General features: G+C 44.2%; 1 protein-coding gene across 9 annotated transcripts in view; it reads right to left on the bottom strand.

Moving 5' to 3' along the window:
• TRDN (triadin) overlaps positions 1–21,846 on the bottom strand; it is a 284,763-nt gene that overhangs the window by 185,668 nt on the left and 77,249 nt on the right. For all 9 annotated transcript variants that reach the window (XM_054021587.1, XM_054021581.1, XM_054021584.1 and 6 more), the window contains exons 7-9: positions 12,540–12,599; positions 7,031–7,090; positions 2,070–2,126 (exon numbers count right to left, since the gene is read on the bottom strand). In XM_054021587.1, coding sequence (XP_053877562.1) covers positions 2,070–2,126; positions 7,031–7,090; positions 12,540–12,599 — 177 coding nt within the window. The remainder of the gene's footprint in view (positions 1–2,069; positions 2,127–7,030; positions 7,091–12,539; positions 12,600–21,846) is intronic.

Raw genomic sequence — 21,846 nt, 5'->3', positions numbered from 1 at the left:
CCCAGAATATGTGTGGTAATTGGAAGATTCATACATTTTATCCAAGGCATATTTGCCTTGCTAGAGAGGAAAAGTGCAATTTCTATCAGTGAAAAACTGCACAGATCACATGCTAGAACAAAAAGGTTGTTGCAATAAATAAAAGCAAGAAAATTAACAGCTATTTTTGGATATAAGAGAAGACACAAAGCAAGAGACGGTAAACACCATCTCAGAAAAGTCTCCACTAAATTGAAAACTGATACAAGAGAGAAAGCCTTTGTTATAGTGAAATCCCTGAATCCAATTTTGGAGAAGTGGACAACAAGAAACAAAAACACAGTACTCAGTACTCTAGCTATGCAAGAATGGTTCATGGAACGGTTTGTTACAAAACAAGAGAACTAAGCAAGAAATATGTTGTACAAAACTTAAGACAGGAACTGCTCAAGGCCTTTAGCCAAATATAGGGTTGCCAAATTTCTAATCACACAAAACCGAACACCCTAGCCCTGCCCCTTCTCCAAGGCCCCGTCCCCTTTCCCATCCCTTCCCCAAGGCCCTGCCCCTGCTCACTACATTCCCCCTCCCTCAGTGGCTCGCTCTCCCCCATCCTCACTCACTTTCAATGGGCTGGGACAGAGGGTTGGGGTGTGGGCGGGGGTGAGAGCTCCGACTGGGGGTGCAGGCTCTGGGGTGTGGCTGGGGATGAAGGATTTGGGTGCAAGAGGGGGCTCCAGGCTGAGGGATTCGGAATGTGGGAGAGGGCTGCGGGTTGAAGCAGGGGGTTGGAGTGCAGGAGGGAGTACGGGCTCTGGGCTGGGGGTGTAGGCTCTGGGGTGGAGCTGGAGATGAGGGGTTTGGGTACGGGAGGGGGCTCCAGGCTGGGGGGTGGGGATGAGGGATTCAGAGTGCAGAAGGGGACTGCAGATTGAGGCATGGGGTTGGGGTGCAGGAGTGGGTATGGGCTCTGGGCTAGGGGTGCGGGCTCTGGGGTGGGGCCGGTGATGAGAGGTTCAGGGTGTGGGAGGGGTCTCTGGACTGGGACAGGGGGTTGGGGTGTGGGGGGGGGGAGAGAGCCATGGCTGGGAATGCAGGCATCTGGAGTGGGGCCAGGGATGAGGGGTTACCTCGGGCGGCTCCTGGCAAGTGGTACTGCAGGTCTAAAGCAGGCTCCCTGCCTGACCTGGCTCCATGCTGCGTCCCAGAAGCGTCCAGCAGGTCCGGCTCCTAGGCGGGGGGAGGGGCAGGAGGCTCTGCATGCTGCTATCGCACGCAGGCACCATCCCCACATCTCCCATTTGCCGCGGTTCCCAGCCATGGGAGTGCAGAGCCAGTGCTGGGGGTGGGGGGCAGTGGGCGGAGCCCTGTGGCCTCCCTGCCTAGGAGCCAGACCTGCTGGCCGCTTCTGGGGCGCAGCACAGTGCCAGGACAGATAGGGACTAGCCTGCTTTAGACCCGCATCACCGCTGACTAGACTTTTAATGGCCCGGTCGGTGGTGCTTACTGGAGCCACCAGGGTCCCTTTTCGACCTGGCGTTCCGGTCAAAAACTGGACACCTGGCAACCCTAGCCAAATAGACCCGAAGAAAGATTAGTTTATCATCAGAGAAGTCATGCTGAAACCAGGGCCAGCTCTAGGATTTTTGCCGCCCCAAGCAGAAACAATTTTGGCCGCCCCCCCCCCCGTTTTTTTTCTTACCCCACCCCTGGCCCCGCCTCAGCTCCGCCCCTTCCCCAAATCCCCAGCCCTGCCTCCTCCCCCCAGGCTCTCAAGCCTAGGAGGGAGGGGGAGAAGCGGCGCACGCGTCGCGGCCACTCGGAGTCTCCCCCTCCCTCCCAGGCTCTCAAACCTGGGAGGGAGGGTGAGCAGCGGCGCACGAATCAGCTAGGGCGGCCGGGGCACATTTTTAGGGGTGGCATTCTGGCTCCGGCCATGCCGCCCCTAAAAATGTGCCGCCCCAAGCACCAGCTTGTTTTTTTGGTGCCTAGAGCTGGCCCTGGCTGAAACAGTTACACACTCTAAACAGACCTCCATACCCAAAAAAGAAAAAAACAAAAACCCAAATCTAAAACTAATCAATAATTACCTTTTGGAGGTGCTTTTTCAGCTTTCTCCTGTTTTTCAGGTTTGGTTTTGTGAGCAACTAGAAATAAACAGACACGATATTGTACTTATTTAAAAAGACAAAGAGTTGAGATGAAATGAGTAAGGAAAAAACTATTTCAATTGACACCTGGATGCTAGGGCCTGATTGTATGAAGGAGGAACTGGGCACAGTCAGCTATCATTCACTTCAACTCACAAGACAGTTCCCAAATTACAGATCTCACATTTTGTGACATTTATGGATGTAGTTCATCAGAGTTCTCATTTAAAGCTCTAGTCAGGAGGAAAATTATGTTTCACTGACATTGCATGATCCTTTGCAAGAGGGCACACTGAAGGCAGCCTTGGAATAGAGTTCCACAGCCTGAGACACCTCACAACTGAGTTACATTCAGGGCTTGTCTTCACTACCGGGGTAAGTCGACTTAAGTTATGCTACTTCAGCTATGTGAATAACATGGCTGGAGTTGACATAGCTTAGGTTGACTTACCCCAGTGTCTTCACTGTGCTGTGTCAATGGGAGACGCTCTCTGGTCGATTTACCCTACTCTTTTTGGAGAGCTAGAGTACCGGGGTTGACCAGAGAGCACTCTGCCATTGATTCAGAGCAGGGGTGGGCAAACTTTTTGGCCTGAGGGCCACATTGAGGTTGCATAACTGTATGGAGGGCCAGGTAGGGAAGGCTGTGCCTCCCCAAACAGTCTGGACCCCGCCCCCATTCTGCCCCCTCCCACTTCCCGCCCCCTGACTGCCCCCATCAGAACCACCAACCCATCCAATCCCCCATGCTCCTTGTCCCCTGACCGCCCCCTCCCGGGACCCCCACCCACTATCCAACCCCCCTGCTCCCTGTCTCCTGACTGCCCCGCCCCTTATCCACACCCCCGCCCCCTGACAGCCCCCCTGGGACTCCCACCCCCATCCAACTGCCCTCTGCTCCTCATCCCCTGACCACCCCCTCCCAGGACCCCCCGCCCCTAACTGCCCCCCGGGATCCCACTCCCTTATCCAACTCCCCCTACTCCCTGTCCCCTGACTGCCCTCCCGACCCCTATCCACATCCCCGCCCCCTGACAGGCCCCCGGGACTCCCACTCCCAACCCTCCCTGTTCCCCATCCCCTGACCACCCCCCCAGAACCTCCACCTCATTCAACCGCCCCCTCCACCCTGACTGCCCCCCAGGAGCCCCCGCTCCCTTACCCAACCCCCCCCCCGCCCCCTTACCAGCAGCAGGAGCTCGCAGCCGCGACACCCAGCCAGAGCCAGCTGTGCTCCCCATGCTGCCCAGCGGGAGCAGCGGGCCAGAGTGCAGCCCGCACGGCAGTGTGGCTGCGGGGGAGGTGGAACAGTGAGGGAGGGGCCCGACCGGGAGCTCAGGGGCTGGGCAGAACGGTCCCATGGGCCGGATGTGGCCCACAGGCCGTAGTTTGCCCACGTCTGATTTAGCGGGTCTTCACTAGACCCACTAAATTGACACCCGCTATAGGTGTGTAAGTTAAGACAAGCCCTCATTTTGGTTGGAAGTAGTGCAAAGTAACAACAGTCATATAATCCATCATTAATATATGGAGATGGAGAGAAAACTAGCCAGGAAGAGGCCAGGCACTACATGGACTCCTCTTTTTTTTTTTTTTTTTTTTTTAAGCCAGTAGCCCAAGTCACATTCTGTAGCCCAAAGGTGGTTGTAGAGTTGGAAATTCCAGTGTGGTTCCTCTCTCTACCAGCAGCCAAAAAACCAGTGGCAGTTTTAGAGACTTTCACTTTACTGTCCATTTACATTATAAGGTTCTTAGGGAAGGACTGAGTTTTCTCCCAGTATTGAACAGCACTGATCACACCAATGGCTTAACAAAAAAAATAAAATAAAAAGTAAAAGGATTTACTAAGGAAAAGGATTTATTGATATCATTGTAAGTGATACATTGGACCAGTAGATGTTTGTAGGACAGAACCCAGGGCTGGCTCCAGGCACCAGCCCACCAAGCATGTGCTTGGGGTGGCGCCTGGAGGGGGGCGGCGCGGCGGGGCCCCAGCCGGGCTTGCCGCCCTGCTCCCGGCGCTCTGGCGGGTTGGGGAGAGCGGAGAGCCCCGGCCGGGCTTGCCGCCCTGCTCCCGGCGCTCTGGCGGGTTGGGGAGAGCGGAGAGCCCCGGCCGGGCTCGGCGCCCTCCCCTGCCACGCTGGGGGGGCGGCGGGTGGCTTTTTTGCCTAGGGCGGCAAAAAAGCCAGAGCCAGCCCTGACAGAACCATTAGACTGTAAGCTCTCTACAGACACACAATACAGGCCCCTGCCCTAAAAGCACCAAGCACAGTTTGGAGCACAAAATAAATGAGTAGTTCTACCTCAACTAGAAGTTATGGGCCTGATGCAGGAAATTCTGAGTGAAATTCTATGCCCTATCTTATGCAGGAGGCCAGACTATATAATCATAATGGTCCCTTCCGGCCTTAAAATATATTACAATCTTAGATCTGCTCCAATAGTAATAATAGTAAGAATGCAAACACTGAAGTTCATGCAGAGTTTGACAAATTCACAAATTGTGCCCAGATTGCAATTTTGCCGGTCTTACCACTGCATAGATACTTTCTCAATAAAAATATTGGGGAAATTAACACATTCACCTCATGACAGCATTTTGCTATTTTCAATATGTAAACCCATGTTAAATGAAGATAATAGCAAAGCTCTGTCTCAGGCTGACTTGTTTTTAGAGGGTGAAAAAAACAAAAAGTGGAGGTGAAATAAAAGAGTGTTTAGTTTTCACAAGTCACGCCAAAACCAAAGATGTGATTCTACTAAATGCCAGCTTCACTGCTGGTGAGACTTGTTGACTCTCGCTAAGCTTTGTTTATGTGTTCAAATTATTTCAGCCAAAAGCTGTTTTGTCAATAGCACATCCATAGCTGGTTAACCTTCAGGTTAAGACTTTTAAGAACTGAAGGTCCATGAAATCACTGAAATCTAATTGTACTGGAAGGTATCTGTAAATTTTTATATGGAAAAAACAGAGTAATCCAGACATACAAATATTACCTTCCCACTCACCTCAGGCAAGTTCTTTTTTTTTTTTTTTTGATTGATTGTCAGGTATAATAACGATAGATTTTGTGCTTTGGATGTATTTTAATGGCATTTTCATAGAATAGTCATCTACTGGAGTTAAAAGGTACCAATGAAGTAGTTCATATGACAGTGGGCATTTGGAGAGGTCACTGAGACCACTCAAGATGTCAAAACGTATGCAACATGAGATTAGAGTCTGTAAACAGATGTACGCACCATCTCTAAGGTCTCCCATGTCTGTTTTCATTTCCCAACCCTACCAAAATACAATGTGCCTTGATGACACAACAGAGGTACCATGAGAGTAGCTAATCAAGAAGAGTCAAGCTAACAGAGTTGACAAATTGAACAACTGCCCTAAGAATGCTGCAATCAGGTAATTTTGTTGTTTGTTTGTTTGTTTTTTAATTATGCAGTTGCTTCTGAAGCCTGGATAAAAAAAACAACAACAATTTTTATTGGCTATTAATGATAAAAACACCCTCTGTTTAATTACACATGTAATTGTGAGGGCATATTAACTACCGCACTTTATTTTATTTTAAGCTTCCATTTCACAAATAAAAATAAAGCACATTCTTGTGAATGGGTTTCTGTCTCTCCCTTCTTAACGCACCCAGATCAGGCAAGTATCAGAGGGGTAGCCGTGTTAGTCTGAATCTGTAAAAAAGCAACAGAGGGTCCTGTGGCACCTTTAAGACTAACAGAAGTATTGGGAGCATAAGCTTTCGTGGGTAAGAACCTCACTTCTTCAGATGCAAGAAGAAGTGAGGTTCTTACCCATGAAAGCTTATGCTCCCAATACTTCTGTTAGTCTTAAAGGTGCCACAGGACCCTCTGTTGCTTTTTACAGATCAGGCAATAATCCCTCCACAATGCACCCACTGGAATATTTTACAGTGTGGGTTCCAATGTTTCGAAGTTAGGCATGCGCAATTGCACCCATGCATTTGTGCATGCTTACTTGACACACACAAATACCCAACATGCACATGCAAATCTGACATCTGTAGGTGCACATGACTAATTGCATACCAAACTGGGTATGTGTATGTGAAAACACTTGTGCACATCTGGTATAGGGGGGCATATCATTATTCAGGCATACAGAAATGTATGCATGCACTTGTGTGCCTACAAGACAGTACACAAACACACCTGTATTTTCAAAACCTGTTATTTTTTATTGATGTTTCAAAAGAATATAATGGTTTACCTTTATTTAGCACTGATCCATCTTCGAAGTGTTTTTCAGACTAATTAATTAGTCCTATTCTCTAATACTTATGTAGGGTGACCAGACAGTAAATGTGAAAAATCGGGATGGGGGGTGGGGGGTAATAGGAGCCTATATAAGAAAAAGGCCCAAAAATCAGGACTGTCTCTATAAAATAGGAACATCTGGTCACCCTATACTTATGTTGCAGATCTGCTTATTCCTTATCTAATTTTAAACATTTTTTCATGTTTCCCACCTCACTAACTTTATTTCAATTTTATCTTTGAAAATAATCAGAGAATATGCCATGTTTTACCTGAATACCCATATTTAATATACTTTATTCTTGCAGGTTATTGTGTCATTCAAACATACTGGACCTGATTCTCCATTCCCTTGCATCGTGACCAGTGCAACATGCATGTAAAATGCAACCAAATTAGAATACTTGGGCCAGATATTCAGCTAGTGTAAACTGGCATAGCTCCACTGATTTCAATGGAAATACACTGCTTCACACCAGCTGAGGATCTGGCCCACAGTGTTTACGCTGACTTTTCACAGATTTAAAGGACTATATGATATGCAAAGGAGTGGAGAATCAGGCCTGGTGTACCCTGAGAAGTATTGAGAGATCATGAAGAGAAATAATTACCTATGGGTTTTTCTTTCTTTTCAGGTTTTTCTGGTCTTTCAGATTTGTCTTTGTACATCACTATGAAGAAATAAACATTTATATTTTTAATAACAGATTTCACAAACTCAGAAATTAAAATAATTCTACAGTAAGACACAAAACCAAACAGTGACTCTGAGCTGCTAATTTGTACTATACCTGTCTGAATACTCACCATAACACATCCTCAGAAAACTGCCAAGTGCAGGACTCAAACTCACAGTAAAAGGGTGCTGTGTGGCTCCAATGACCACAACATATCACCTTCAGCCCCCTACTTATTCTGAGGGCAGGCTGCCTATGCATGTGCAGATGACTTTCTATGATTTACCAGCTCAGCTCGAGCCACATGGTAGGTCCAACTTTTTCTTGGAGTACCTTTTAAAATATTCCTCCTTCAAAGGGGCAGTGGGTTCTGGAAACTAGTTGAGATCAATTCTGAGCAGATGATATCAGTTTGAGGAAGATCAGAGAAATAGTTACACACACACACACACACACAATGTGCGCAAAATAAGCACTGTAACATTTTGGCATTGCATGATTTTTTAAGATGGCTGTATCCCAGAAACCCCTTGCTCAGATGACCTCAGACTAGGACCATAAACCTTACCTAAGACCTCTATGCAGCAAAGTAATTTTCAAGACAATCTGAGTAAGCATATAGATTTTGGAGGACTTAGAAAAGTCAATTGTAAACCAGTAGCCTAGTCTCAAGCTTAACTCTAGTGAAGCTACCGCCTGACTATGGTAAAGCTCCTTTGTCAAACAAGAGGAAACAGATGAGATCTGTTATGGAATGTTAATTCCATATATAACTGGAAACAAAAATAAGAAAGCAGGGAGTATTGAGCCTCTTGCTTCCTTCAACAATAGGCTGATTGCTGCAGAATACGGGAGAATGCGAACTCCTGCTCTAACTAAATGACAAAACATTTATGTGGGTGGCTAATTATTTCCCACGTCTATTCTATCTTTCCCCCACCCCCTCATTAAACATTTTCTTGATCTTCATAATGGAAGATAATTAGAAATTAGAATACAATATTGTGTATTTGCCACAGATTCAAATCTCGCAAATGAAATGTATTTAAATATATAATCATGGACACAGTGGAACTCACAGGGATCTCAGATATGCCACAGTGAAACTGTGTTTAGAGTGAAGTATACTAGCAGCCCAGAATTGTTTGAATGTATTGCAATGTGAAAACAGCTATTTTAAAAACAGTGAACCTCCATTTACAGAGAAGTTGTTCATTAAAAAACAAACAACAGAATGACTTCACAGTAAATATGTGGCATAGCTACCGCTATAGCTCACTAGCTAGGCTATTTATTTGGGGCTAAACTGTAATTTGGACTACAGGTTCAGGGAAGTAAGGAGTCAGAATCCCCATTGTACTGCTGTGTGAGCTACCTAGCCCTTGGCTCCAGCTGCACAGCACCCACTTACTTCCCACCCAGCAGTGGATGGAACTTTGGTTCTGATTCCCAACATACTAGAGAGCATGGGAAGTTCTGTAATTTGCTGTTGGCACAGACCACATAGGTGCTGAAACTAGGGGAATGGGGGTGCTGCCACACCCCTTGGCTTGAAGTGGATTCCATCATAACCTATCCTGCATGAATTTATGTAGTTCTTTTTTGAATCCTGTTATAGTCTCGGCTTTCACAACAGACTGGCAAAGAGTTCCACAGGTTGACTGTGCATTGTGTCAAAAAATACTTCCTTTTGTTTCTTTTAAACCTGCTGCCTATTATTTTCATTGGGTGACACTTAGTTCTTGTGTTATGAGAAGGAGTAAACAACACTTCCTTATTTACTTTGTCCACACCAGCCATGATTTTATATACCTCTCTCATATCCCTCCTTAGTCATCTCTTTTTCAAGCCAAAAAGTCCCAGTCTTATTATTCTTTCCTGATATGGAAGTTGTTCTATGCCCCCAATAATTTTTGTTGCCCTTTTCTGAACCTTTTCCAATTCCAATATATCTTTTTTGAGATGGGGCAACCGCATCTGCATGCATTATTCAAGATGTGGGCGTACCATGGATGTATATAGAGGCAATATGATATTTTCTGTCTTATTATCTATCCCTTTCTTAATGATGCTCAACATTCTGTTTGCTTTTTTGACTGCTGCTGCACATTCAGTGATGTTTTCAAAGAACTATCCACAATGACTCTAAGATCTCTTTCTTGCGTGGTAACAGCTAATTTAGACCCCATAATTATATATGTATACTTGGGATTATGTTTTCCAGTGTGCATTACTTTGAATGTATCAACACTGAATTTCATCTGCCATTGTGTTGCCCAGTCATCCAGTTTTTTAGAGATCCCTTTGTAACTCTTCACAGTCTGCTTTGGACTTCACTATCTTGAGTAGTTTTGTATCATCTGCAAATTTTTCTACCACATTGTTTACCCCTTTTTCCAGATCATTTATGAATATGTTGAATAGTACCGGTCCCAGTACAGATCCCTGGGGTACACCACTATTTACTTCTCTCCATTCTGAAAACTGACCATTTATTCCCACCCTTTTAACCAGTTACTGATCCATGAGAGGACCTTCCCTCTTATCCCATGACTGCTTACTTTGCTTAAGAGCCTTTGGTGAGGGACCTTGTCAAAGGCTTTCTGAAAATCTAAGTACACTATATCCACTGGATCCCCCTTGTCCACATGCTTGTTGACCCCTCAAAGAATTCTAATAGATTGGTGAGGCATTATTTCCCTTTACAAAAACCATGTTGACTCTTCCCCAACAAATCATGTTCATCTATGTGTCTGATAATTCTGTTCTTAAGCCCAATACTGAAGTTAGGCTTACTGGGCTGTAATTGCCAGGATCACTTCTGGAGGCTTTTTTTTTTTTTTAAATTGGCATCACATTGGCTATCCTCCAGTCATCTGGTACAGAAGCTGATTTAAATGATAGGTTACATACCACAGTTAGTAGTTCTGCAATTTTGCATTTGAGTTCCTTCAGAACTCTTCGGCAGGAGCGGCAGGTTTATAGAAATTTTGGTGGTGCCAGAACGCCCAGAGCCTGCCCCCCAAAACTCCTCCCCCCAACTCCACCCCTTACCTGCCTAAGGCTCTGGGAGGGAGTTTGAGTGGGGGGAGGGGGTCTGGGGTGCAGGCTCCGGGCTGGGGCAGGGGTTGGGAGTGCAGGAGGGGGTGAAGGGTGCAGACTCTGGGAGGGAGTTTGGGGATGGGAGGGTTGTGGAGGGCTGGGGTGCAGGCTCTGGGAGGGAGTTTGGGGGCAAGAGGGTGTGTGTGGGAAGGGAGTGGTGGTGCAGGCTCCGGGAGGGAGTTTGGAGGCAGGAGGGGCTGCGGAGGGATGGAGTGCAGGCTCTGGGAGGGAGTTTGGGGGCAGGAAGGGGTGTATGGGAAGGGGAAGGGGGTGCAGGCTCTGGGAGGGAGTTTGGGGCAGGAGGGGCTGTGTGGGAAAGGGGTGGGGGTGCAGGCTCTGGGAGGAGGGTGGGTGGTGCGGTGTTTACCTGAGGCTTCTAGGCAGGGCAGGCCGGGGAGGATCCGCGCGCTGCTACCCCCAGGCACTGCCCGCGCAGCTTCCTATTGGCTGCAGGGGCATTTGGGGCAGGAGCAGCACATGTAGACACAGACCCACGCCGCCCAGGGGCCGCAAGAAGGGGCTGGCAGCTATGTGGAGTGAGCAGGCAGGAAGCTGCTCAGCTCCGCTGCACTGCCGGTGGTGGGTGGGGGCCCCGGGCCATTTTAAATCGCCCAGGAGATGTGCGGGGAGGGAGAGCCCGGGGCGGAAGGCAGGGCCGAGGGAGAGACACAGCCTCAAACATTGCTGGAGCCAGACCAGGAATATTCCTGGTGCTCAGTCACCACGGGCCCATAAAAATCGCTGCCTATCCTCTTGGGTGAATACCATCTGATCCTGCTGACTTATTACTGTTTAAGTTATCAATTTATTTCAAAACCTCCTCTAATGACACCTCAGTCTAGGACAGTGCCTCAGATTTGCCACCTAAAAAGAATGGCTCAGGTTTGGGAATCTCCCTCACATCCTCAGCCATGAAGACCGATGCAAAGAATGCATTTAGTTTCTCCACAATGGCTTTATCATCCTTCAGTGCTCCTTTAGCACCTCGATCGTCTGGTGGCCCCACTGGTTGTTTAGCAGGCTTTCTGCTTTTGTTGTACTTAAAAAAAAATTTGCTATTACTTTTTTGAGTCTTTGGCTAGCTGTTCTTCAAATTCTTTTTTGGCCTTCCTAATTATATTTTTACACTTCATTTGCCAGAGTTAATGCTCCTTTCCATTTTCCTCACTAGGATTTAATTTCCACTTTTTAAAGGATGCCTTTTTGCCTCTCACTGCTTCTTTTACTTTGTTGTTTAGTCACAGTGGCACTTTTTTGGTTCTCTTACTATGTTTTTTAATTTGGGGTATACATTTAAGTTGAGCTTCTATTGTGGTATCTTTAAAAAGTTTCCATGCAGGTTGCAGGGATTTCACTTTTGGCATTGTACCTTTTAATTTCTGTTTCACTAACTTCCTCATTTCCACATAGTTCCCCTTTCTGAAATTAAATGCTACTGTGGTGGGCTGCAGTGGCGTTTTCCCCACCACAGGGATGTTAAATTTAATTATATTATGGTCACTATTATCAAGTGGTTCAGCTACATTCACTCTTGAACCAGATCCTGTGCTCCATTTAGGACTAAATTAAGAATTGCCTCTCCCCTTGTGTGTTCCAGGACAAGCTGCTTCAAGAAACAGTTATTTAAGGTGTCAAGAAACTTTATCTCTACGTCCCGTCCTGAGGTGACATGTACTCAACCAATATGGAGACAGTTGAAGTCCCCCATTATTATTCAGTTTTTTATTTTTATAGCCTCTCTAATCTCCCTGAGCATTTCACAGTCACTATCACCATCCTGGTCAGGTGGTCGGTAGTATATCCCTACTGCTATATTCTATAAGATTAAAAAAACAACAAAGCATCCAGCAATCCATCAGCATTCATGTTGCACTCCCCATCAGTACCCAGTCTGGGCTGGGGAAGTTAATGATCCAACCAGTGGACCAAATTCAGTGATGAGTCCTGGTCACGTGCCACCTGAGAAATGCATCCGAAGAATTGGGCAGTAGCCCACGAAAGCTTATGCTCTAATAAATTTGTTAGTCTCTAAGGTGCCACAAGTACTCCTGTTCTTTTTGTGGATACAGACTAATACGGCTGCTACTCTGAAACCTGAGAAATGTTGCACATATGCTAAGAAGAAGATCTTAGCCTTTATGTTCAATAAAGCCATACAGATAGTTGATGTATCCAAAAGTCCTTTAAAATCTCCACTCTCCATACAGTCATCCTTCATTATACTTCCTCCCTCCATGAAAATAAATGGACTTTGCAGCATGCCCTGAACATCAACAGATGAGGCTATTTTGGACCAAAGAGGAGTCAGAATGAATGCCAATCTCAAGCACTGGACACTTACCTTTTGGTTGTTCTTTCCGTTCAATCTTTTCTTGTTTTTCAGGTTTCTCTTTGTGAATTACTAGAAATACATAATAGTGACATAGTCATCTCTGTTACATACTCCACAAATCTAACTATTCCTTCAAAATGATAAAGGGAAAGTATTTGCAAGACACAGTAATGGATTTCAGCTTTGAATCACAGGTGCCAGTTTCTCATATATAACAGCAATCTTTCTTAAATTTTTCTATTTGATTACATGTACAACAGAAATATGGACCATTTTTTCTAACAAATGTGTCTGTTTATGCTTGTGAAAATTGTTGGATCGTGTATCTGCACTGTAACTAACTACTCAGCCACCTTAATCTCATTTGCAGGATTTGTTTTTGGCCCATTGCATAAGCATGTTGCTCTTGGATCCCAATGTGGGAAACTATTTTGACAGCAGCACTTTCTATTCTTAACAGAAAATAGCTCACACATTGCCTTTCAAGCTGTTTTTTATTTTTGGATGTTACTTCAACCAAAAAGACGGATTAGCAAGGGTACATGTCTGTAATAAGAACATAACATCAGAAGAATAGCTGTTTAAAACACAGATAGCTGCACATCCTGCCTTTAGCAGAGAGACTTGATGCCTGTAGACAGCCAGCTGCTGACCCATATTCTTACATAAGAGTTTGGAATCACAGTATCCCAGCTCATAAAGAACTGCATGTAAAAATGCCCACCACCACTACAAGACACCCCAATGAAGGACTAAGTTGGTGGTGTTTCATGGAATAAGGAAGAGACATTTTCTCTCCTTACCTCAATTTTCTGGCAAAAACTAAAATACAGTTATGCCAAGTGGATGACTTGTCACTTTTGCATGCATATACAGAACATTCCTGCCCTGCTCTACTCACAATTATTTTTTTAGCAAATTTTACTTTATCAAAAGAAGCACAAATGACGTGATTTTCTTGTTTAAATATTTCTTCCTAAAATCATGACTTGGTGCGTATTTCATTAAACCAAATGTTTGTTGCAAATGTTCCCTAATTTCATAATTTCCTCACAAGTGAAAATGTTAGCAAATAAAATTTCAATAACAACAAGCAAACAATTTTTATTACTACTCACTAGTGTAATGGGAAGAGGCAGAGAGGCTGGGACTTTCCAAAGCCACCTAAAGGATTTGGATACCCAATTTACACTGTAATGAATGGGAACTGAGGATGGGATTCAACTTTTAGGTGCCCAGAAAAATCACAGGAATAATATCACGATCCACAAAATGAAGTTAGGCACCTAGGCTCCCTACACAATGAATGGGGAAAGATAAGTGCCTTAGAATGAATCCACAGAAGCCCACACACTAGATGGGGAGCCTTCTAAGCTAACCAATGGGAGCAGCTGTCAATAAGGGTGTGTCCTAAATCCTATTCCTCTTTGGGAGACAGCCCCTAATTTTGGGCTGCAGACAAGTGTCTATCTCTGCTTAGTGAACAGGAACCTCCTGGACTCAGGCAGCTTAGGAGCCTCTTGCAGGAATGAGGAGAAGTGGTGGTGATGATGCAGCTGCTGCCATCCACCTTATAACTTTTAGCCCAGTGACTAGCACACTTGCTTGGGATGTGGAAGCTCCAGGTTCAACTCCTCCCTCTGCCAGAGGTGGGAGATCACTGTTTAAATCTTAAGGAGAGTTCTCTAACCACTAGCTACAAGGAGGCCCCACAGCAGACTGTCCCAATCTCTTGTGCTGAAGCTGTTCCACTGTGGATGTGGATACATAATGAAAGAGATTGCAGCAGGGAGACTGGACCCTAGGTCTTCCACCTCCCAGGTAGATGCCTAACCCCTGAGTCATTCTCACTCTCTCTCCAGCCCAATAGCTATTTAAGTATTTATCCATAGTGAAACAGTCATTTGGCCCAGAGAGAGAGAACAAGTGAAAGAATGACTCTGTAGCCCAGTGGTTAGGGAAAAAGCTTTCACAAGGGAGATGGAGGGATTCCCCACATCAGACTATCCAATAGTTCACTGTTAGAGCACTCTTCTGAGATGTGGGAATTAAACCCAAGTCTATCACATCCCAGTGGGACCCAATCAGTAGGCAGCCTCTGAGCACAGCTACCAGATTGGGCCTGTATGTGACTTAGGCAGACTATTGTCCATCTTCCTCCAGAGGGGGAATCACTCTGAGGCTTAGTGAGGAGATATACATCCAGACACATAGAGGGAGGCAGCAGGGCACATGCCTAGAGGCAAAAACATAGGTGTCTAGGGAACTTTTATCCTAAAAACTTAGGTGCCAAATGAGTTTAGGTGCCTATTGGGTTTGGCAAGAGTTTTGTGGAATGCAGTGGAGCCAAAACTGGGACTTAGATGCCTAAGTCTTGGGTTTAGGTGCTAAAGTTTTTTGATGGATCTGGGCTGGGGTGTCCAAATCTCTTACGTGGCTTTGAAAACCACAGAAGTAATGTACTCTTGCAGGCTTTGGGGATTCAGTGTCTGTTTTAGGATGCTTAGTCGTGTAACAAGGAAAAGTAAGGGGGTGTCACCCGTCCTTACTCCTTTTGGCAGGGTAAGGATGTTGAAGCAGTAACAGGACTACATGCTCTTGCATGATGGTTGCATGTAAAAAAGCAGCAAATTCAATTAGGGTGCACAACTTTTCATAGAGCTGTGCTGCCAGCTTTTGAGAGAAAGTCAGCACAATTCTGCAACTGACAGCTTTCCTATTGGTTAAAAGAAGAACAGGAGTACTTGTGGCACCTTAGAGACTAACAAATTTATTAGAGCATAAGCTTTCGTGGACTACAGCCCACTTCTTCGGATGCATCCGAAGAAGTGGGCTGTAGTCCACGAAAGCTTATGCTCTAATAAATTTGTTAGTCTCTAAGGTGCCACAAGTACTCCTGTTCTTCTTTTTGCGGATACAGACTAACACGGCTGTTACTCTGAAACTTGCTCCTATTGGTTGTTCATCCTCTGTGATGCATGAGCTTTTTTAAATTTGATGTCAATCCTTGTAAATGCTAGAAAGAATAGCTGAACTATGCAGAACAGGGTGATGACCATTCATGTGCTTTTTTAGCCATCAATGAAATGGCTGCACATGACCTATTAAGACTACTTAAGGTGTCATATATGTATATAGGAGACAAATCTTCCTTCACAAAGTCCCCTTTCACTCCACTTCCCTACGGCATCTCTGTTTTGGCATCAGAGACCAAAATGAACCTTGAAAGAGACATGCTGAGTACAAAGACACAAATTATGCAGAGAGGGCCTGATTCTCATTTACACTAAGGTCCATGTACACCCTCATGATAGGCTGCATGAAGGGTCCTTAAAGTAGTTATGAATGCAATTTATGCCCATTTTAAGGTCCTTTTGCATTACCAGAGTGATATAAAGTGACCTTAGCATAAATGAAATATATGTATGCTTCTATAGGCCGCAAGGTAAATGCAGGGAGCGCAGAAAAATTGGCTCCTTCATGAGGGATTAAAAGTAGTTTGATGAAGCTGGGCATGTAGCCTGGAATGTGGATAAGCATTGTGGAAGGCTGGCATAAGCATAAAATATATTTTTTTACAATAGGCTGAAGGAGTGCTCTAATTAGTCTGAGAGCCCTATTCTGCGTGTTGGTATCACAGTAGCCTCAGAATATGCTAATCTCAGATTGTAGAGTTTAGCACTACCTCATATGGAGACGGTCAGAGCTATGACTTCAGGCAACAAATTTATCTAGGAAGGGCAGGTGTTGCCAAAATTAAAGTGATCACATTCCAGGGCTGAGGTGATGAGGCACTTTTGATTCCTCAATCACAATGAAGGTCTGCAGCAGTCAGGCCACCTGACTCCACTGAGGCCTTTTGATCTAATAAATTTAAATGTCACATTTTCATAAATTAAACTAATTAAAATAAACTCATTGCTTTTTCTGGAATCTCTCCATGTTCAACTTTAGAAGGGAGCCTCAAAGCCATATCACATACAATACCTCAATTTCTACGGACCTGGAGGCCTGGATGGGTAGATCCCACATTTTTTCCACCACTAGCAGGAGTCAGACTAGAATAATATGAGTATCCTTCTCTTCCGAGAGTGCGTAAATCATTCACTTAACAAAGCTCTCTGTCTCAGTCTGACCAGGGCCAGACAGGTCCTAAAATAAAGATGGAGTCTTTGCATAGCAATGCTGTTATGCTACTGGGAGACACATCTGGATTTATATACAGCACATCTGTATATAAAATTGGGAAATGCCAGGTTTAAGGTTGTCGGTGCAACCTCAATTTGGCCCACTTGGGCTTAGGCATTATGATATAGCCCTGCATCTAAAAAGGGACTTAGGTATTGTGTGACATGTAGCACCTAGAAAAATGACTGGACTTCACAAAACTTGAGTTAGGTGCCCAGGCTCCATATAGAATTCATTGGGAGATCTAGGCATTTAAGAATGGGATCCACAAAGACCAGTGTGCTAGGCAGCTTCCTGCCTATGCTATCCAATAGAAGATGCCGATGAGAGGGGTGTGTCCTAAACTCTGCCCTCTCTGGGAGTAAGGCACCAAAATCCAAACTGCAAGGAGGTACCTAACTATGCTTGGGATCCACAACTAGGAACCCTCTCCTAGATTTACACAGCTATGCCATTTTTTGCAAGAAAGACCAGAGGAAGAGGTGGTGATGGTACTACAGCTTTCCTCACAGCTTTTAGTCCAGTGATTAGAACACTCAACTGAGATGTGTGAGATCCAGGTTCAATTCTCCTTACGTCTGACAGGGAGAAAAGATTTAAAGAAGGGTCTCCCACTTCTCAGGCACATGCCTTAACCACTGGGCTATGGGATAGTCTCGTATAAGTAAAAAGAACAAGAGTACTTGTGGCACTTTAGAGACTAACAAATTTATTTGAGCATAAGCTTTCGTGGGCTATGAATTTGTTAGTCTCTAAGGTGCCACAAGTACTCCTGTTCTTTTTGCGGACTAACACAAACAGACTAACACGGCTGATACTCTGAATCTTGTATAAGTGTCTCTCAATCTCTCGTGTTGAATCTATTCCACTTTTGATAAATAATTAAACAGTCCAAAGAGAGAGACTGAATCTGTAGCCTGGGGGTTTGGGCACCCACATAGGAGAGCCAGGGTCCAATTCCTCTGCTCCCAATGACTATTTAAGTTTTTATTCAGACTGGATCAACTTCAACTTGAGAAAGAGAGAGTTTACTAAGCTCTGTGAGATTCAACACCATTGTTTTTCTTCTTACTGTTTCCTGAGTCTCTCGCCTGCCAACTTCTGCCACAAAGGAGGTCCTACAGTCTCCTTCACTACATATCCCTGATTCATTCCCTGAGCACCATCTATCCTGTATACTGAATTCTTGACTTTGTGATCTTAACATTCCTTTAATGTAGTGTTTGGTATGTAATAGCCTATAAACATTAGATATGGGCCCAAAACAGAAACACTGAGCAGGTCCCACAAAACTTTGGGAAGATTACTGATCCAGATATGAAAGTCAGCATTCAGGATCATCTCTATAATAAACTCATATTAGAACCCCCAAATCTAAACACTTCTGCCAAGGAATGTGCTGCCTCTCTGGGGAAGTAGGTGGGCTGCCACAGAGCTGTGGAACCTGGAAGCCCAGAGAGCCCTGTTTCTCAAGCTCCCCACCAGCCTGGCTGCTGAGAAGTTGCAGAGATCAGGGACCAGGGCTGGCTCCAGGCACCAGCTTAACAAGCAGGTGCTTGGGGCAGCCAAGTGAGAGGGGCGGCACCTGCAGCAATTCGGGGGCGGCAGGTCCCTCACTCCCTCTAGGAGCGAAGGACCTGCCGCTGAACTGCCGCCCCCGATCACGGCTTTTTTTTTTTTGCTGGGGGCTGCAGAAATGCTGGAACCGGCCCTGTCAGGGAGGCAAGTGGATGAGTTGCGAGGAAACCAGGCTGTCTGGCCAGCTGGTTTCCATCAAATGTTTTTCAAAAGATTTTCGATCAGCACTAACATTAAGATAGCAAAGTCAAACTCTCAAAAGTTAAGAAAAGGCAGCATTAAGGCTTACTGTAATCTTAATTCAACTCCTTTGTACATGTGCATTATGATATGGTCTTCAATTATATGATCACATCCTTTTGGGAGAATGGGGGGAGGAGGTGAGGACAAGATCCCTAACTCATCCAGTGCACAATACATTCAGAAAATTAAGAAGCAAAAGTAAAACTAGTTCTGCTGCATTTGCACAAATTGTGATTTCCCATCGTTTGGGCAAATCTGGCTGATTTCCATGTGAATAGAAAAAAGCACTTCTTTTATTTTCCTCCTGCCAAATTTCAACTCCCAAACCATGAAGATGCTAGAGCTGTTGAGAAAAACAGCTGGAATGTGTTTTAAATAATACTGACAAAATTTCCTCTGTCACTAGCCTCATTTTTTGAAATTGCTTAACCATTTTTGATTAAACTTTAAAAGAAAATTTAGACTGGAGCAGAAAGCAAGCATGGAAAATTTCATCCAGAGTGTGGCAAACTTATAAGAAATTGAACACAGCGGCTTATAATGGAAAGTGTTAAGACTCCTTAACTATATACTATTCTAGGCGTTGCTACCCACTTTACCTACAATAAAAAACAGATGCGAGGGGCACATTTCTGATATTTTCCAAAACACTAGTCGCCTGATAGTATATTTAATCTGCATCAAATGAAAAAAAAAGTGCCGGGGAGTCAAATTTAGTCTGCTCAGTTAAAAAGTTGGAGAGAGTGTTGGGTAACATTTCTGTGCCCAGAATGAGCAAGGGCAAAAAGAGATTAAGGAGGCATTAATTCCATACCTTAGCGAAGTAAAAATAGTTCTCAGCTCAGTAAGACTTACGGTGATGAGTGTCGTACAGATGAAGAAGAGAATGTTTGCTCCAATTAACTGAATAAGGGCTTGTCTACACAGGGACATCAAGGAAATGCTGAATTAACTAAAGCTGTGAAATTAAAACACATTAAACCTCTGTGTGGACATTCTCATTCTGAAGTAAAGCAGCCTTCGTTCATTATAGCTTCCTTCTTCAAGGAAGATTACAATATAGTGAACTAAGGCCACTATACTTCTGAATGAGAAGGTGCACACAAGGGTTTAATGTGCTTTAATTTACATGCTTTAACTTCAACACCTTTGGTTAATTCATTTTAACATTCCTGAGTGTGTCCGTGTTGACAAGCCCGCCAATGAAGCTTAAAATTAGATTTGTGTGAAGGTCACATTGAATGTGAAATCCACTTGAACTGAGATTTGGCCTTGAGGACAGATTCATTTATGAACCTCAGTGTATTCTTAACAAAAGTTTATGAATTTACATAGTTTTGGATATTGTAGCTGTGCATACAACTTCAGAACTCCATCTCGCCTCCCTTTTTAAATTAAAGTGAGACCCCTCTTGCTCCTTTCCCTTGGGATACCTCCAACAGGTGTTCAAGTGGAGCTGGTTGCCAACTCCTAGCATGTTATTATTCAGAGGGTTGCCAAGTTATGGCTGATGTCTTCCTCTCCCCCTCAGTCCTAACATATCATCTTATGAGGAGGGTAAAAATTCCACTGTCATTATAGGAAGTGAGAATAAAGATAGACCCCCTTCTCGCACTTGACTTTACTTGAGGTAGCCCCATAATCCTTAGCATAATTTCTAGGTAACAAGCAAACATGACCAATGCCTAATATTCTGGCTATGAGCTTCCATGCTAAGGATTATTGAGGTTCTTTCAATCCCACCCAAGTAGAGCCTGCTGGCAGTGAGAGCAGGAGTGGTCACTATGCTCCAGCTTCTCTGCTTTGGGAGGGAAATGGCAACAGCCCATTCTGGTGGCTCCTCAAAAAAGCTGATGAGGGAGACAAAAGCCCTGGGTCCCTTAAAGTTCTTAGGAGATGGGAATGGGACATCAAGTCCCAGGAAGAAGGTACGGGAGGGTGAGAAATAAGAACATAGAATCATAGGACTGGAAGGGATCTCAAGAGATCATCTAGTCCAGTCCCCTGCACTCATGGCAGGACTAAGTATTAGCTAGACCATTAGCTGACAGGTGATTGTCTAACCTGCTCTTAAAAATCGCCAATGATGGAGATTCCACAATCTCCCTAGGCAATTTATTCCAGTGCTTAACCACCCTGACAGTTAGGAAGTTTTTCCTAATGTCCAACCTAAACCTCCCTTGCTGTAATTTAAGCAGATAAGAACATAAAAACATTTGTTTCCTAAAATAAGGACAGGTTTAGCCTGTGATGTTATCTGACTTATCTGCATTTGCTATAAAAGCATACTACTACTCTGTGTTCTGCAAAAGAATTCCTCGCTGAGCCAGGTGTTACCAGGGCACTTATCCGGCTTCTGAGTTTGATGAATTTGAAATTTAGTGAGTTTCCTGTCCATGTCATATAATAAGATCTTCAGTTTTTATACACCCATTATTTCATCACATCTCCAAATCAGAGTTGGATTGAATTATTTTAGTAAAGTCAGAATGGAAAACTCTATATGGATGCTCTGAGCCTTCTGATTACACAGGCTATCTCTGACCTATCCACAATCTCTGATATTTTGAGTTATACCATTCCTAGGGAGTTTGTCCCAAAACATGGGTATATTCCATAGGACAACACAAGCTAATGCTAATTAATAAATATTATGATATCATTCTTAAATCACTGTGTTTTTACGGCATTATTGTCAGAATAAGTGCTTTGTTAGATCTGTTCTCAGATTATTTCCTTTCCTTAAAATACATTTTTCTAACAAGTACAATAATTGTATTTTACTTTGCAATTAGTAGTTTCTGAAAAGATTTGAATAAAATGTTTAATTATTGGCAGAGTTCACAGTGTAAGGTTGCCTAATACTTTTCATTATAATATCCTGTTTTCAGTTGCTTTTGAATTTCCCAAATTTTAAATATTTGGGCTGAAATTTTTCATGCCAAGTGTCTGTTTCAGGCTGAATTTGTTTTTGAAAATTACAGAAAAATTGGTTGTTGTTTCAAGATTGAGATTATGAAAAAATATATTGTTTTGCCCATATTAAACAATTCTTACAACCATTTTTATTGAGAAGTTGTAATGCCTCCACATGCTTCAGAAGAGAGACTTGACATTTGGCAAAGAAATTTCTCTAGCATCAGAAAGGTGCTTTTTACTCTCTCCAGGAAAACTCACAGAAATTTGCCCAAGTTATAAACCTATGAAAATTGCCATTTGCACATGCTCCGTAGAGATTTGTTAGCGGCTGGCAGCAAAATTTCCAAAGATTTCTTTGCATTGAACATGCTCCAGCCCTGGGCTACAG

Source organism: Malaclemys terrapin, chromosome 3 (genome assembly GCF_027887155.1).
Source record: "Malaclemys terrapin pileata isolate rMalTer1 chromosome 3, rMalTer1.hap1, whole genome shotgun sequence".
Classification (NCBI taxonomy): Eukaryota; Metazoa; Chordata; order Testudines; family Emydidae; genus Malaclemys; species Malaclemys terrapin.
This window is presented reverse-complemented; position numbering and strand designations above follow the sequence as displayed.